The following is a 15,095-nucleotide window of genomic DNA, read 5'->3' as shown; positions in this document are numbered from 1 at the left end:
TGACCGGCTCAGGTCGTGATCTCACGGTTTGTGAATTTGAGCCCTGCGTCGGGCTCTGCTCCCCCACCCCCGCCCCTCCCCCTGCTCATGCTCTCTCCCTCCCAAAAAAGCCAGACATTACAAGACGTAAAAGTAAACTAGGGAGAGAGCTCATGATCTCCCTGTCCGTACCAAGCCTCTGAAATTCAGTGTCTGACACTCTGGGACGGTTCGATGGGGACCCGACGTTTCCCAGTGCTCGGCACCCCACTCCCAGCCCACGGGGCTCCCTTGGCCCAGCGTCTGTGGCCCTGCACGCTGCCCACTTCTGCGCTCTGGCCACACCGCCCCCGACCCCGCGTGAGCCTGGTCCCGTCCTCAGATAGGGCACGGACCGCCCCTCGGCACGGCCTCGCCTGACGCTCCCGCGGGGACTGGTGGAAACCCCCTCTCCATAGAGCCAGACCTCACGTGGTCTGTTCCCACGGCCCCCACCCCTTCAGAAGCCCCACAGGACCGCGTGCACGGTCTGCACATATTTCGAAGGGTCACGGGGGCCGGCGGGGCGTCCCAGGGCTGAGCAGGGCGGTACCTGGGTTGGACTGCATGTTGATGTTGGCCCGGGACACGTAGTTGCCGATGGCGCCCTGGCCCTGCAGGGGCACGCTCTGCGAGGCGGGTCCCGAGTGGCTGTAGCCGGGCCCCGTGCCGTGGCCGCTGCCCGACATACTCATGGAGGTGGTGGGCAGCGTGCTCTGCGCCGTCTGCTGCATGGACACGTGGTTCGGACCTGCCAGGAGCACAGGGAAGGGGCCTTAAACCCACCCGAGACCGCGTCCGATGGCAGGCCTGGCCCTGCCGCTAGACACCCCACGTTTCCTTCGAGCGATCGCGCGGTCGGCAGCGCCACCGATGAAGGACACGAACCGAGCGCGGGAATCACACGTTCACTGTGACAGTGACGGTTCCCGGTGGCTAGAGATCTAGCTCTTGATCCAAAGATAACCTTTTTGCTCTTGTTTAAAAAACCCACCCGGAACCCCACGCGTGGATGTGAAGTCAAAGCAGAGCAGGGGACCTGAAGCGCTTTATCCCCTTTGCATGTTACCCCTGCGCACGTGCACCCGGGCACAGCAGCGCCCCCGCGGCCGGGGCCTCTGGGAGGAGGGACGCCCCACGCTCAGCTCTGCAGGGCACGGGGTGCTCTGCCGAGACAGCCAGGCACCGGGGAGCCCGAGGCGGTGACCCTGTTGCCAGTGCTCCGGGTACTCACCGTTGCCGATCTGGCCCTGCATGAGGGAGGACGGGGGCAGGCCTGTGCCGATGGCATCACTGAGGCTGCCCTGGGAGTGCAGGCCCTGGCTGGAGCCGCTCTGGGACAGCGCTCCGGGGCCCAGGTTCATGTTCTGGGTGGGCGGCTGCAGGCGACAAGAAAGTAACGGGAGGCTGGTTAACCCAGAGACGAAGCACCCGAAGCCCTCCAGGGACTCGGCGGTTCGAGAGAGCTACCTCGATGGCTCACGGCCACCTGGCAGATGTCTGTGACCAACTGCCGCTCACACACGTGATCGGTGACTGCGGACTACGAGGCCCAAACACCTCAGGCCAGGAGACGGTCCACCGAGCATTCTTGTGAGCATTCAGACCTTAAGCGAGTACCAAGCTAACCAGCACATACCGGAGGTTCAAAGATGGGCCCTCCTCACTGGGGATGCAAGGGACCACCTCACCGGTCCACCACACTGCCCCTGCCCCTGCACCCTGGCCTCAGCTGGCCAGGATTCGCTGTGTCCCTCATCCACACCACCCCATGCCCCGGGGCCTTTGCACAGACTGCCCTGTGCCCTAGCCCTGGCCCTCTCATTGCCCCTCCTGTGCGCGTGCCCTGCCCTGCAGCAAGCCCAACCGTGATCAGGATGTAGAAGGCGACGGGACGCACGAGGGACCCCTGCACCCTCACCTCCCGGATCCAGACCAGACAGCAGCTCCGAAGGTTCGGAGGCAGATGCTGTCTACACCTGGCCAAGAAAATGAAGTTCCCCGCAGGATCCACTGCTGTCTCCAGAGCGAGGAATCCCGATTTCACAGGCCAATCAATGTCCGTTTAACAATTTCGTCGGCAAGACACCCTGGCACCTATGACATCACTTTCCAGGGCACCAGGGGGCATCGCGTGTGTCCCAGAACGTCCCTGCCCACCACGGTCTACACGGGCCGGTCCTTCTCGTGGCTCTGCCTTCCGGTCCACCTGCGGGAGGCGGCCACTGCTGGACCTTGCCTTGGCAGCAATTATTTGATTTGGGGAAAACGGATTTTAAAAAGTTAAGCAGAAAACAAAGTATGTTGACACTTAAAACCTTCACTGCGCCGGCGGCATCTCACAGTTCTGTTGCCGAATCGGAGCGCCATTTATTCCCGGGCAGCATCTTCAGACTCGCTCAGAAGGGCTCACGATAAAGAGCGAGAATCCCCCGCACCACCTCCTGTTCCCCGCGGAGACCTGCCGCCCACCGTTTCTAGGTTTGCTTCCTCGGGGTCTCCTCCCTTTGCTACAGAAACTGATGTCACGATTCTGACCAGTCCACTTCCGACTCGGGCCGACTGGCCTCCTGCCCCCTTTGCGGGCTCCTGTCTGTTCCTTGGCACGTAACACGCTCCGACGGCTGCTCCCCGGATCGCACCGGGCAACTGCACTGGGCGAGGGTGGCCCCCTGTTCCCCCCTGCCCCCCGCGGGCACTCACGGCAGGCAGCAGAGACTGCATGTTCTGGTTAGAATCCGCGATCGTGGCCAGGTAGACCAGGTTCCGGTGCAGGATCTGCTGGTACCTGCAGGGGTGGGGCACACAGTGAGGCAGTGCCCGCGGGCCAGTCGGAAGAAGCGAAGTCCACCCGGGACAGCCTCGCAGCCGGGCCCCAGGGGGACACTGACCTTCGGGGACGGGGCAGGCAACACAGCGCTCTGTGCTCTAGCACAGGGCCGGGCAGGGAACAGCACCCGGCCTGAGTCGTGAGCGGGATCCTGTCTGACGAAAACATGCTGAAAGGCCCCGAGGCGGTGGCCTGAGGGCACGCGCCACCAGGTCTGTTCAGAGCGGTGGGAGGAGGCAGAAGACTGAGGGAGACACAGGAGCGGACGCCAGAGGACAAGCCCTCCTCCATCTGACCGTGACATGCGGCGGACTTGATCTCTCTGCCCCCTGGAAGCAGCCCCCCCAAACAGGCCGGGAGGACGTGGGGAAGCCCGGTTCAACCCAGGAAAGCCCCCAGGCGCGTGGTGGCCGCTCACACACGCCAGGCCTCCGGGTGGCTCTGACAGCCAGCTCCTGCACCTACTCCGCGTCCAGCCCCGGGGGTCACACGAGGTCCCGCCCGGGGGCGCTCATCGTCCCCTGGTGTGTCCCCCCAGCAGCCCCCTCCGCCCACACTTCATTTCCCTCCACACCATCTCCCCCTCCTCGGGGAGCGCCCTGGGGTGGGGGGACGAGGCCGTCCTCTGAGGGTGACCTCCGCAGCCCGATGGCCACTTACTGGGTGCACTCGGCCGTCTTGCCCTTGCTCTGGTAGTCCAGGATACACTGGATCAGGTGGTGGTTCTCGTCCAGCATCTGAAGGGGAAGCAGATGTGAACAGGGACACAGATGTGTCTCCGGCGCCCGGCTGGAGGGTCACGGGGCGGAGCTGGAGTCGCTCCATTTAGGTGCGTGACAGTAACCGTCACCCGTGTGCAGGCGTTCTACACGCAGAACTGCCACTCTTGCGCATCGCGCTGCTCGGCAGAACCGAACACTCTCCATGTCCCTGCGCTAAGCATGTGGCCCTCCACGTGCCAGGGTCAACCCCCCGCCCCCCCGCCCACCAAACCCAGGGGCGGGTCCCAGGACCTCTCACCCGGCAGATGAAGACCCACAGCCGCCAGCTCACCATTTTCTAGGGCCCGTGACCACAGCGCATCTGTCCAGCTAGGGTGGGCCCAGAGTCTACATTAGGGATGCTGGGCCGCCGGGTCTCTGTCTGGAGAGGCCAGGCAGGCAGTCCCGCCCGGGCGAGGCAGCTCGCAGCCCTGCGGGGCACCACAAAGGCCTACCAGAGCCAGCTTTTCAGGACGGCCACGTCGGGGGCAGCGCCCGGCAGGGTCTGGGGAGACCCGGGAGGAGGCGATGGAAGGAAGCACAAGAGGGAGGAGGGCCTAGTGGGAGCAGGGAGGGGTGAGCCGGAGCCGGTGGGGAGGGGAGGGCAGGGCAATGTGCACGGGGCGGTGCCCACCAAGGTGAGCCCTCCTCCAGCCAGCTGTGAAGAGAAGATCCCGGCTTATTCACCACCCGTGCCCGCGAGCACCCTCTGGAAGGAGGGGCAGGACTGCGCCCAAGGCCAACGCTGCTTTCCATGGAAAGGTCTTTACTCGGAAACTCGGGCCGAAAGAAAGCTCTGTGACTTTTGTCCTCAATGACTACCGGTCACCACGGTGCGGGCTCTTCTGGGAGGGCTCAGCGCCACAGGCCCCTGAGCCAGAGGAGGCGCCCCCTGCTCGCCACCGCCCAGAAGGCAGCTCACCCTTCCTCCCTGTGCAACGTGGGCTCCTCCCTGCACTCTGACCACGGAGTCCTCCTCCAGAGCTCGGGGCCGAGCCCGTCCACGGAGGGGAGGCCAAGGCGGCACAAAGGGCCTGACTGGGCCACGCCACAAGGCCGAGTCTGCCCCGCGGCCCTGCAGCCCTGCAGGCGACCGTCCCCCAGCCTCTGCGACCTCGGGGTCGGCCTTAGTTTACAGCTCTGTCCTGTCTACACTCCGCCGTTTTCTCCCACGTGGGGGCAGTGGAGGCAGGCACTGCGGGCCCAGGAGCCACTGGGGGGCTTACTGAGGGCAGGTGGCGGCGGCTGGGCCCACCCTGAGGGCAATCGGGACTCGGCGTCCAGGTTGATTAAGGTAAACGACTAGAATGACCTTCCTCTCCCTCTGCTAGCCACCCCTCTACGGCTTCAGCTTCCTGCCTGAAACTGCCGGGCAGGGATTCTCTCCCAAGGACACACGCCACAGAGCTGAAGTGCTATCAGGAGGTCCGTTTTAGCCTCGTCTTTTTTAAATTTACTTCTTTTGAGACAGGCAGTGACGGAGAGAATACCCCAAGAAGGCTACGTGCTGACAGCGCAGAGCCCGACGCAGAACCCGATGTGGAACTTGAGCTGACGAACCGGGAGATTGTGACCTGAGCCGAAACCAAGAGTCGGAGGCTTAGCCGACTGAGCCACCCAGGTGCCCCACCACATCGTCCTTAACGTTCCAAAAGGGACAGAAGCTAAAGAGTCAAGGCCAGCAACACTTCAGCAGACCGTAGCGTAAGCAGCCATCGCGAACAGTTCGCAGTTTTCCTGCGCATGAGGAAACGTACCTTAAGGGGATCGAGGAAAAGGACACGAAATGGAGCACCATCTCAGTTAAGTTACGAACACTTGGGAAAAAAGGCCAGGCCAGAGTGGGTGACAGATGGCGGACTGGAGGCCCCTGACCTCTAAACCTGGACGACCTGGTGAGCACGGGACGTGAACAGAGCAGAGCTGAGACAGCAGTGCCAGAGTTCTAGAACCGGAGGGCAGATCCTGGGGTGCCGGATGTGACACAGCCACACCGGGAGCCCAGAGAGCAGGAAGGCGGAGGCCCCAGGACCTTCCCCACTGCTCACCGGTAGGCTGGGAGGCGGAGAAGGGGGGGCGAGGCAGAGGGGTAGCACCAGGGCACCGGAGGCAGGGGCGCACCCCCCAGTGTCACCACAGACCAACCCGCCCCGGGCCCTGGCCCTGAGCAAGAGTAGTCCCGGGAAGCCTGCCACCTAGAAAGATCTAGACGATCTAGACAATCTAGACAAGCCGAGGCCAGCTGCAGACGCCGAACCTGGGGGAGACGAACACCATGCAAAAAGGAAGCTTGGAAAAACAAAAGGAGAGAAAAGCGCAACTGTTACCCATATCCCCAAAAGACAAAAAAACCGTATTCGTTAAAATATTTTTTTATGTTTGTTTATTTTTGAAAGACAGAGACAAAGCACGAACATGGGAGGGGCAGAGAGAGGGAGACAGAATCTGAAGCAGGCTCCAGGCTCTGAGCTGTCAGCACAGAATCCGACGTGGGGCTCAACCTCACAGACTGCAAAATCACGACCTGAGCCGAAGTCGGATGCTCAACCGACTGAGCCACCCACGTGCCCCAAAAGACTGTACTCGTTAATAAAAGATGCCATTAAACAAAGCAAAACGAGTTCTGGAATATTTCTGTATTGGCCAGAGCAAAAAACAATTAACACAAGGTTGGAACATAAAGTTGAGAAAAACTCCTAGAAAGCTGATTAAAAACACCAAGGTAGAAAACAGAAAAGATGACAAAATTAGAAAAATGATCTGACTGGCAAGAAACAATTCTTCAAGAACTTCCAGAAAGAACACACAGGGAGAAAAGTCATCTAAAAATTTGTTCAAAGTATTTTCTCAGAATTGAAGGATGTGAATTTCCATATCAGAAGGTTCTCCAAGGGGCCAACTTGCCAAAAACATCAAGGACAACACAGAGATCCTAAAAATGAACCAACTGAAAAACTACGGCATTGAGTTTCTCCACACAGGCCAGAAGTTGGTGGACAGTGGAGAACAACTACCTGATCCCGAGTGAGGCTTCCTGAGGCGGGGCGACCGGATCCCGAGTGAGGCTGAAGAGGGATGACCAGATCCGGAGACTTTCTGAGGAGGGACGACCAGATCCCGAGTGAGGCTTCCTGAGGAGGGACGACCAGATCCGGTGACTTCCTGAGGAGGGACGACGAGATCTGGAGACTTCCTGAGGAGGGACGACTGGATCCCGAGTGAGACTTTCTGAGGAGAGATGATCAGATCCTGAGGGGAGACTTCCTGAGGAGGGACGACCGGATCCCAAGTGAGACTTTCCGAGGAGAGATGATCGGATCCCGAGTGAGACTTTCTGAGGAGAGATGATCAGATCCTGAGGGGAGACTTCCTGAGGAGGGACGACCGGATCCCGAGTGAGACTTTCTGAGGAGAGATGATCAGATCCTGAGGGGAGACTTCCTGAGGAGGGACGACCGGATCCCGAGTGAGACTTTCTGAGGAGAGATGATCAGATCCTGAGGGGAGACTTCCTGAGGAGGGACGACCGGATCCCAAGTGAGACTTTCCGAGGAGAGATGATCGGATCCCGAGTGAGACTTTCTGAGGAGAGATGATCAGATCCTGAGGGGAGACTTCCTGAGGAGGGACGACCGGATCCCAAGTGAGACTTTCCGAGGAGACATGATCGGATCCTGAGGGGAGACTTCCGGAGGAGGAACGACTAGATCTGAAGACTTCCTGAGGAGGGATAACCAGATCCAAGTGAGACTTTCTGAAGGGGGATGATTGGATCCCGAGGGGAGGCTTCCCGAGGAGGGATGACTGGATCCCGAGTGAGACTTTTTGAGGAGAGATGATCGGATCCTGAGGGGAGACTTCCTGAGGCGGGGCGACCGGATCCCGAGTGAGGCTGAAGAGGGATGACCAGATCCGGAGACTTTCTGAGGAGGGACGACCAGATTCCCAAGTGAGGCTTCCTAAGGAGGGGTGACCGGATCCCGAGTGAGGCTTCCCGAGGAGGGACGACCAGATCCGAAGACTTCCTGAGGAGGGACGACCGGATCCCAAGTGAGACTTTCTGAGGAGAGATGATCAGATCCTGAGGGGAGACTTCCGGAGGAGGAACGACTAGATCTGAAGACTTCCTGAGGAGGGATAACCAGATCCAAGTGAGACTTTCTGAAGGGGGATGATTGGATCCCGAGGGGAGGCTTCCCGAGGAGGGATGACTGGATCCCGAGTGAGACTTTTTGAGGAGAGATGATCGGATCCTGAGGGGAGACTTCCTGAGGCGGGGCGACCGGATCCCGAGTGAGGCTGAAGAGGGATGACCAGATCCGGAGACTTTCTGAGGAGGGACGACCGGATCCTGAGGGGAGGCTTCCCGAGGAGAGATGATCGGATCCTGAGGGGAGACTTCCTGAGGAGGGACGACCGGATCCTGAGTGAGACTTTCTGAGGAGACGTGATCGGATCCTGAGGGGAGACTTCCTGAGGAGGGACGACCGGATCCCAAGTGAGACTTTCCGAGGAGACATGATCGGATCCTGAGGGGAGACTTCCGGAGGAGGAACGACTAGATCTGAAGACTTCCTGAGGGATGACCAGATCCAAGTGAGACTTTCTGAAGGGGGATGACTGGATCCCGAGGGGAGGCTTCCCGAGGAGGGACAACCGGATCCTGAGTGAGACTTTTTGAGGAGAGATGATCGGATCCTGAGGGGAGACTTCCTGAGGAGGAACGACCTTATCCCGAGTGAGACTTTCTGAGGAGAGATGATCGGATCCTGAGGGGAGACTTCCTGAGGAGGGACGACTAGATCTGAAGACTTCCTAAGAAGGGATGACCAGATCCAAGTGAGACTTTCTGAAGGGGGATGATTGGATCCTGAGGGGAGGCTTCCCGAGGAGGGATGACCGGATCCCGAGTGAGACTTCCCGAGGAGGGACAACCAGATCCGAAGACTTCCTGAGGAGGGACAACCGGATCCTGAGGGGAGGCTTCCCGAGGAGAGATGATCGGATCCTGAGGGGAGACTTCCTGAGGAGGGACGACTGGATCCTGAGTGAGACTTTCTGAGGAGACATGATCGGATCCTGAGGGGAGACTTCCGGAGGAGGAACGACTAGATCTGAAGACTTCCTGAGGAGGGATAACCAGATCCAAGTGAGACTTTCTGAAGGGGGATGATTGGATCCCGAGGGGAGGCTTCCCGAGGAGGGATGACTGGATCCCGAGTGAGACTTTTTGAGGAGAGATGATCGGATCCTGAGGGGAGACTTCCTGAGGCGGGGCGACCGGATCCCGAGTGAGGCTGAAGAGGGATGACCAGATCCGGAGACTTTCTGAGGAGGGACGACCAGATCCCGAGTGAGGCTTCCTGAGGAGGGACGATCAGATCCGGAGACTTTCTGAGGAGGGACGACCAGATCCCGAGTGAGGCTTCCTGAGGAGGGACGATCAGATCCGAGACTTCCTGAAGAGGGACGACCAGATCCCAAGTGAGGCTTCCTGAGGAGGAATGACCAGATCCCGAGTGAGGCTTCCTAAGGAGGGGGTGACCGGATCCCGAGTGAGGCTTCCCAAGGAGGGACAACCAGATCCGAAGACTTTCAGAGGAGGGATGACCAGATCCAAGTAAGACTTTCTGAGGAGAGATGATCGGATCCTGAGGGGAGACTTCCTGAGGAGGGACGACCTTATCCCGAGTGAGACTTTCTGAGGAGAGATGATCGGATCCTGAGGGGAGACTTCCTGAGGAGGGACGACCGGATCCCGAGTGAGACTTTCTGAGGAGAGATGATCGGATCCTGAGGGGATACTTCCTGAGGAGGGACGACCGGATCCCGAGTGAGACTTTCTGAGGAAAGATGATCGGATCCTGAGGGGAGACTTCCTGAGGCGGGGCGACCGGATCCCGAGTGAGGCTGAAGAGGGATGACCAGATCCGGAGACTTTCTGAGGAGGGACCACCAGATTCCCAAGTGAGGCTTCCTGAGGAGAAATGACCAGATCCCGAGTGAGGCTTCCTGAGGAGGGACGACGAGATCTGGAGACTTCCTGAGGAGGGACGACCGGATCCCGAGTGAGACTTTCTGAGGAAAGATGATCGGATCCTGAGGGGAGACTTCCTGAGGCGGGGCGACCGGATCCCGAGTGAGGCTGAAGAGGGATGACCAGATCCGGAGACTTTCTGAGGAGGGACCACCAGATTCCCAAGTGAGGCTTCCTGAGGAGAAATGACCAGATCCCGAGTGAGGCTTCCTGAGGAGGGACGACGAGATCTGGAGACTTCCTGAGGAGGGACGACCGGATCCCGAGTGAGACTTTCTGAAGGGGGATGATTGGATCCTGAGGGGAGGCTTCCTGAGGAGAGACGACCGGATCCCGAGTGAGACTTTCTGAAGGGGGATGATTGGATCCTGAGGGGAGGCTTCCTGAGGAGAGACGACCGGATCCCGAGTGAGACTTTCCGAGGAGAGATGATTGGATCCTGAGGGGAAGCTTCCTGAGGAGGGACGACCAGACCCAAGTGAGGCTTCCCCAGGAGGGACGACTCGAAAGGCTGGCAATACCATCGGGACGAGCCAGGGGTCAAGGTGGAGCCGTGGCGGGCGAGTCGTGGCGAGACCCTCCCGAGCCGCTCTCCACCCCCCCCCCCCAACACCGAGGCCAGCAGGGTGACCGGCCCCCCGCTGTGCGCGCACGGGGGGACACCCGCCACCTGCCGGCCTCCGCACCCCTCTCCGCGGCTCCCGGCTTCCTGAGGCCTCCGCCGGCGCAGCAGCCAGGCCCGCACGCACCGAGCGCCCGCAGCGGGCCGGCCCGTCGGGGGGGAAGGGCCCTGGCTCCCCGGACGGGAGCCGAGCCGGTGCCCGGTCCGCCGCCGCCTCCCGCTCCGGCCTCGGCGGGGGGGGGGGGGGGGCCGCCGGGGAGTGCGGTCACTCTCCACACCGACATCCGTCACCTCCTCCCCGGAGCCTCTGGCTTCTGTCACGTCGGCGCCACAAACGTCACGGTGCCCGCCGCGGCTCGGGCGGGAAAAGACCGGCCCGATCTCTTCACGGGCCCTGAGGGACTCGGGGACATCGGCGCCGGGTCCCCCCACTCCCGCACCTCGGGCGGGGGGCGGCACTGCCTCGGTCACAGCCCGGGGATCCCGGGACAACCGGCCTCTGACTCCACGCACGCGGGCCAGGTGCTCGGGCCCCGGCCCGCTGGCCGGGGGACAGGTCAGGGGCACAGGGCCAGGGCCACCAGAACGTCAGTGGAGACACCTGTTGGTGTCACGTGGCAGACCCCGGCTGCTGCCCCGTCCCCGGGTCCCGGGCTGCACCGCGAGGGTGGGAGGCCGGCGCGTGCGGGGGAGCGCCCGGATGCTTCCTCACCCTCCGGCCCGAGGGGGCCCTGCAGAGCCCGGGCGGCACCTTCTCCGGAGGAGGGCCCGTGGCCTCGTGTCACGGGGCAGAGGGCCCAGGCCCGGCTCTTCCCTCCGGAGACGGTGCTTCCTCACACTTCCCCCACGGGGGTGGCACTCAGGGCCTCCTCACGAGCAGACCCACGGCACCCCATGCCCCGGCCGCCCGCAGCCCCCCCGGGGTCCACCGGCCCCAGGACCGGCCCCCCCGGGACCAGAGGCAGGAGGCATCGCCCCCTCCCGTCCCCGGGGATGGAAAGAGAGACAGGTTCGGTGCCTCCCTTGCCTGGGACCGTGCTCACCGGGGAGAAGGCTTTCGGTGACAACTGCGCAAGACAGTCAATTAGGCAAGTTGGGGGTGGGGGGCTCGGCATCCGCCAGCCGCTGGCAGCGGTAGGGCGGCGAATTGTTGAAAAGACCAGTTTTACCTTCTTTACCGAGTCAGCTCGTGTTCTTGAAGACGAGTTCCAGGCCTGAGAACGTACGGCACCCACCCCCAGCCCAGACGGCCGTCCTTCACCTCTGTGCCCCTGCCCCCCAGCCCCCGGGGCACGAAGGGCGGTGGCGCAGGGCTGGTCTGATGCCGCCCCCTCCCTGACGCGCAGATCCCGAGCCCGGCACCTGTCCTCGGGGGTCTCGCTCGTCTGCACTGGACCCGCACTGGCAGACACGCCAGGTGCCCAGCTCCCGCAGAGCCTGTCTCCCCCCGGACAACGTGCCAGGGGCACACGGGGACAAGACCCCGTTCCCACCCTCCGGCCAAGAAAACGAATTAAGGAGAACGACACCAGCAGGGACGGTAAAACTCACGTTTATTAAGCGACTACCGAGTGCCAAGAAACTAAGAGGTGCCTGGCCAGCAGCCAAGGCCTGGTGTCCGGGGCCCCCTCCGATGTGCCCAAGCCCAGCCACACGGCCCACGGACGCGACTACCACGCCACCCTGCGAGCGCAGTGGGAGCGCGGCACTGGGCGGCGGGGATCCCCTGGTCCCGAACCAGCAGAGAGCAGCCCACGCAGGTCCCAGCCTGCAGGCCAGCTAGCCAGCTGCGGGGACACTGCCCGTCTCCACCTCAGGGTCCCTGGCAAAGTCACATTCCCTACGGTCCCCCCCAAGTGCCGTGCTGCCCTCTGCCCCGGCACCGAAACGGTTTGGTCACCACCAGAGAAACCTCCCGAGCGCTCAGCGCAGGCTTCCCCCAGGCTGGCTCTCCCCGCCCTTCCGGTTTGGGACCACCGGCAGGACCACCCTCGACTCCTTCAATCTCCCGCATCCTTCTGTGCAGACCACGTGCGGGACCGCCGCAACTCCCTGGATCTTCCAGAGCCTTCCTAGCCTCGCTCCTTGGTTTTCCTTGTCTGGAATCTCTCTCCCAGACACGTCTTCTGTTACGAGTTAAACCGTGTTCCTCAAAATATTAGGTTCGAGTCCCAACCCCCGGAGACTGCCAACGCGGCCAGATTTGAAACGACGTCTTTACACCGTATTCGAGTCCAGGCGAGGTCAGACTGAGGTCGAGGGAGCCCTAAATCCTACGAACGGCGTCCTTAAAAGAAAAGGGCGATTTGGACACAGAGATACACGCGGAGAAGAACACCCCGGGAAGGCCGAGGCAGGGGTGGGGTGAGGCGTCGACAAGCCCGCAGCAGCAGCAGCTCAGAGAAAAACAGCAGAGCCTCCCCGAGAGCCCCCAGAAAGTCACCCGCCCTGCCCACGGCTTCATTTTGGACCTTCTGGCCTCCAGAGGATGAAAAGCAAATTTCTACCGAGTCTACGACAACGTCACGGCAGCCACAGGAAATGAACACGTCTGCTTCTCCCCGACGCTTCCACTGGTGGAACCAAGGTCACAGACGCTCTAGTACGTACCGAGCACTAGCTGTGCCAGGCAGCGTGCCAGGCTAGGGACACAGCGAAGAATAATTCGGTAACGTGCAAACTCAGGAGCCCCAGCAACCTGTCAAAGCGCTGCAGTTACCACAGGACTGCCAAGAGAGAATGGGGGAGGGGATGTCTGAGTGGGCCTTGAAGGCCGAGCAGAAGTTTGCCGGGCAAAGTCCTGCTCAAATAGATGCTGAGGCCAACCTGTGTACTTCCTGCTCTCTCGCCTCCCTCAATGCTCCGAGCGTGGGTGTAAGACCCGCACCTCTCAGCCCCTCACAGCCAGCCAGCAAGACCCCCACCTGTTCCCTGCCACAGCGCCAAGGTAATACGCGGACTGCCAATCCCGTCAGTACAAATCAGGCGAGGGCCTAAACGGAAGACCCGTTTTCCACAGTCAGCGAGTTTCCCTCTTTGCGACCTGATGCCTGGGGACATCGGGCGCTCCGGCACGGCACGCGGTTTTGCCCAAAGACTTCCGGGAGCTTTAACGGGGCGTGAGCGCAAAGTGCAGATAGCTAGATGGGTGCTAAGCCAAAAGAGGCTTTGGAAACAGTGTCTGCGCTCATCACATTCGAGCTCCAAAAAGGCAAGGTGCCAGGAAACCCCCCTGGATTGCCCGAGGGTGCCTCTGAGCCAATGGTTTGACCCTGTGTTTAGCCAGGCGCTCCCAGGGCGACAATCACTGGCGACAGGTGACCCTAGAGCCACTGTGCGGGTCTGTCTCCCCGCAAGCCTCTTAACAGCAACCACGCTTGTCTTCACTATGCCTCAGTTTCCCTATCTGTAAAACGAACACAGTACCTGCCTGCCACAAAGAGTTAAGATCCGCAAAGCCCGGCGAGCAGGGCCAGGCAATGCAGAAAGTGCTCGGTGTTTACTAAACAAACGCAAACGTCGCACTTCTGCGCACTTCTGCCCCTTCTCAGGTGCTCTCTCTCCCGTTCGCAGCTCGCTGACGTCCACTCGCCAAAACCGGCCGCAGCAAAGGCAGTCTGCAGACAGGCAAGAGGCAGAGGACAAGGTCCACAAGGTCCTGGCGAGCCCCTAAGCAAGAGGGGCCGCGGTCGTGAAGGCCAACCCCGCCGGCGAGAAGCAGCTAGTGGGGGAACCGAGGCGCACCGCTGACCCGAGACTCCCCAGGGCGAAAAAGAAACCAGGGCAGCTGCCAGAGACGCCGAGAAAATGCAAACGGGAATGGCTAACACCGATTTTCTTCTGAACTTGCCTTCTACGGAGAAACAGAAGACTTAAAATCCCAGACCCAAAGCGCAAGGCTCCTGGTAAAGGTGCCCCCACACCCACGTGAGCGTGATCTCGGTAAAACCACCAGGCCAAACTTACAGGACGCGGGGAAAGGCTGTAAAGCGAATCGGTAAAGTTTCTGTTAGGTGAGGAGGCTGGCCGGGGTGTCAGGCTGAAAAACAATGTGACACGCGAGTAAGGGCCGCGGCGCGCGGCGGGCGGGCGGGTCGGCCCCGGGGCTGCCGCGCTCCGGGCCGGGCTCCGGGGCCGCGCGGGCTCGGCGCCCCGCGCTCCACGCGCCCCCGCGGGCCTCGCAGGGCCGGGCCCCCGTGCGCCCGGGGCCCCGCCGCCGCCCGCGCCGACCCGGCCGCCGCCGGCCCGGCCCAGCCGGGCGGGCCCGGGCCCCCGTCCCCCCGCCGAGCGGGGCGCGGGCGGCGCGGGGGGCGGCGGGGTCGCGGCCGTCGGCTGCGCCCCGGCTTTGTTCGCGCCCCGCGCCCGCCGGCAGCCCGCGCCTCGGCCCCGCGCGCCCCGGCCCCGCGCGCCCGCCCCGGCCCACCTTCTGGATGGTTTGCTGCGTGACCTCCCCTTTGCCGCGCGGCCGGGCGGACGCGAAGGCCACCGACATGGTCGCGCGCGGGATCTGCCCGAGCTCCTCGGGGCTTCTGCTCCGGCGGCGCTCGGCGGCCCGGGGCGCTCATTCTCCGCAGTCGCTTGGGGGGGGGGGGGGGGCCGCGGGGGGCGCCGCGCCGTGGACTCGCCCGCCCCGCCGGCCCCTGCGTCGCCCCCGGGCCCGCCGCGCCGCCGCCCCCGCGCGCCGTCCGCCCCCCCAGGCCGAGTCCCCGGCGGCGCCCCGCGTCAGCCGCTCTGCGCCCCGCGCCCGGCCCTCCACCACCGGGTCGCCCCCCGCTCTCGGTCGCCGGTGGTTCGGCCCGGCCCCGCCCCGACGCGCGCGCACGTCAG

General features: G+C 62.5%; 1 protein-coding gene across 7 annotated transcripts in view; it reads right to left on the bottom strand.

Moving 5' to 3' along the window:
- The window catches only part of SS18L1 (SS18L1 subunit of BAF chromatin remodeling complex), a 32,008-nt gene extending 16,997 nt beyond the window's left edge, over positions 1–15,011 (bottom strand). For 2 of the 7 annotated variants that reach the window (XM_058686153.1, XM_058686157.1), the window contains exons 1-6: positions 14,692–15,011; positions 3,509–3,585; positions 2,910–2,999; positions 2,722–2,806; positions 1,253–1,397; positions 572–769 (exon numbers count right to left, since the gene is read on the bottom strand). In XM_058686153.1, the coding sequence (XP_058542136.1) occupies positions 572–769; positions 1,253–1,397; positions 2,722–2,806; positions 2,910–2,999; positions 3,509–3,585; positions 14,692–14,760 (664 nt within the window). In that variant the 5' untranslated portion in view covers positions 14,761–15,011. Of the gene's footprint in view, positions 1–571; positions 770–1,252; positions 1,398–2,721; positions 2,807–2,909; positions 3,004–3,508; positions 3,586–3,901; positions 4,304–14,234; positions 14,308–14,691 lie in introns of those variants that run through there. The other 5 variants (XM_058686155.1, XM_058686159.1, XM_058686156.1 and 2 more) reach the window with 5 other exon arrangements.
- Between the last annotated feature and the right edge of the window lie 84 nt (positions 15,012–15,095).

This window comes from Neofelis nebulosa, chromosome 9 (assembly GCF_028018385.1).
Source record: "Neofelis nebulosa isolate mNeoNeb1 chromosome 9, mNeoNeb1.pri, whole genome shotgun sequence".
Lineage (NCBI taxonomy): Eukaryota > Metazoa > Chordata > Mammalia > Carnivora > Felidae > Neofelis > Neofelis nebulosa.
This window is presented reverse-complemented; position numbering and strand designations above follow the sequence as displayed.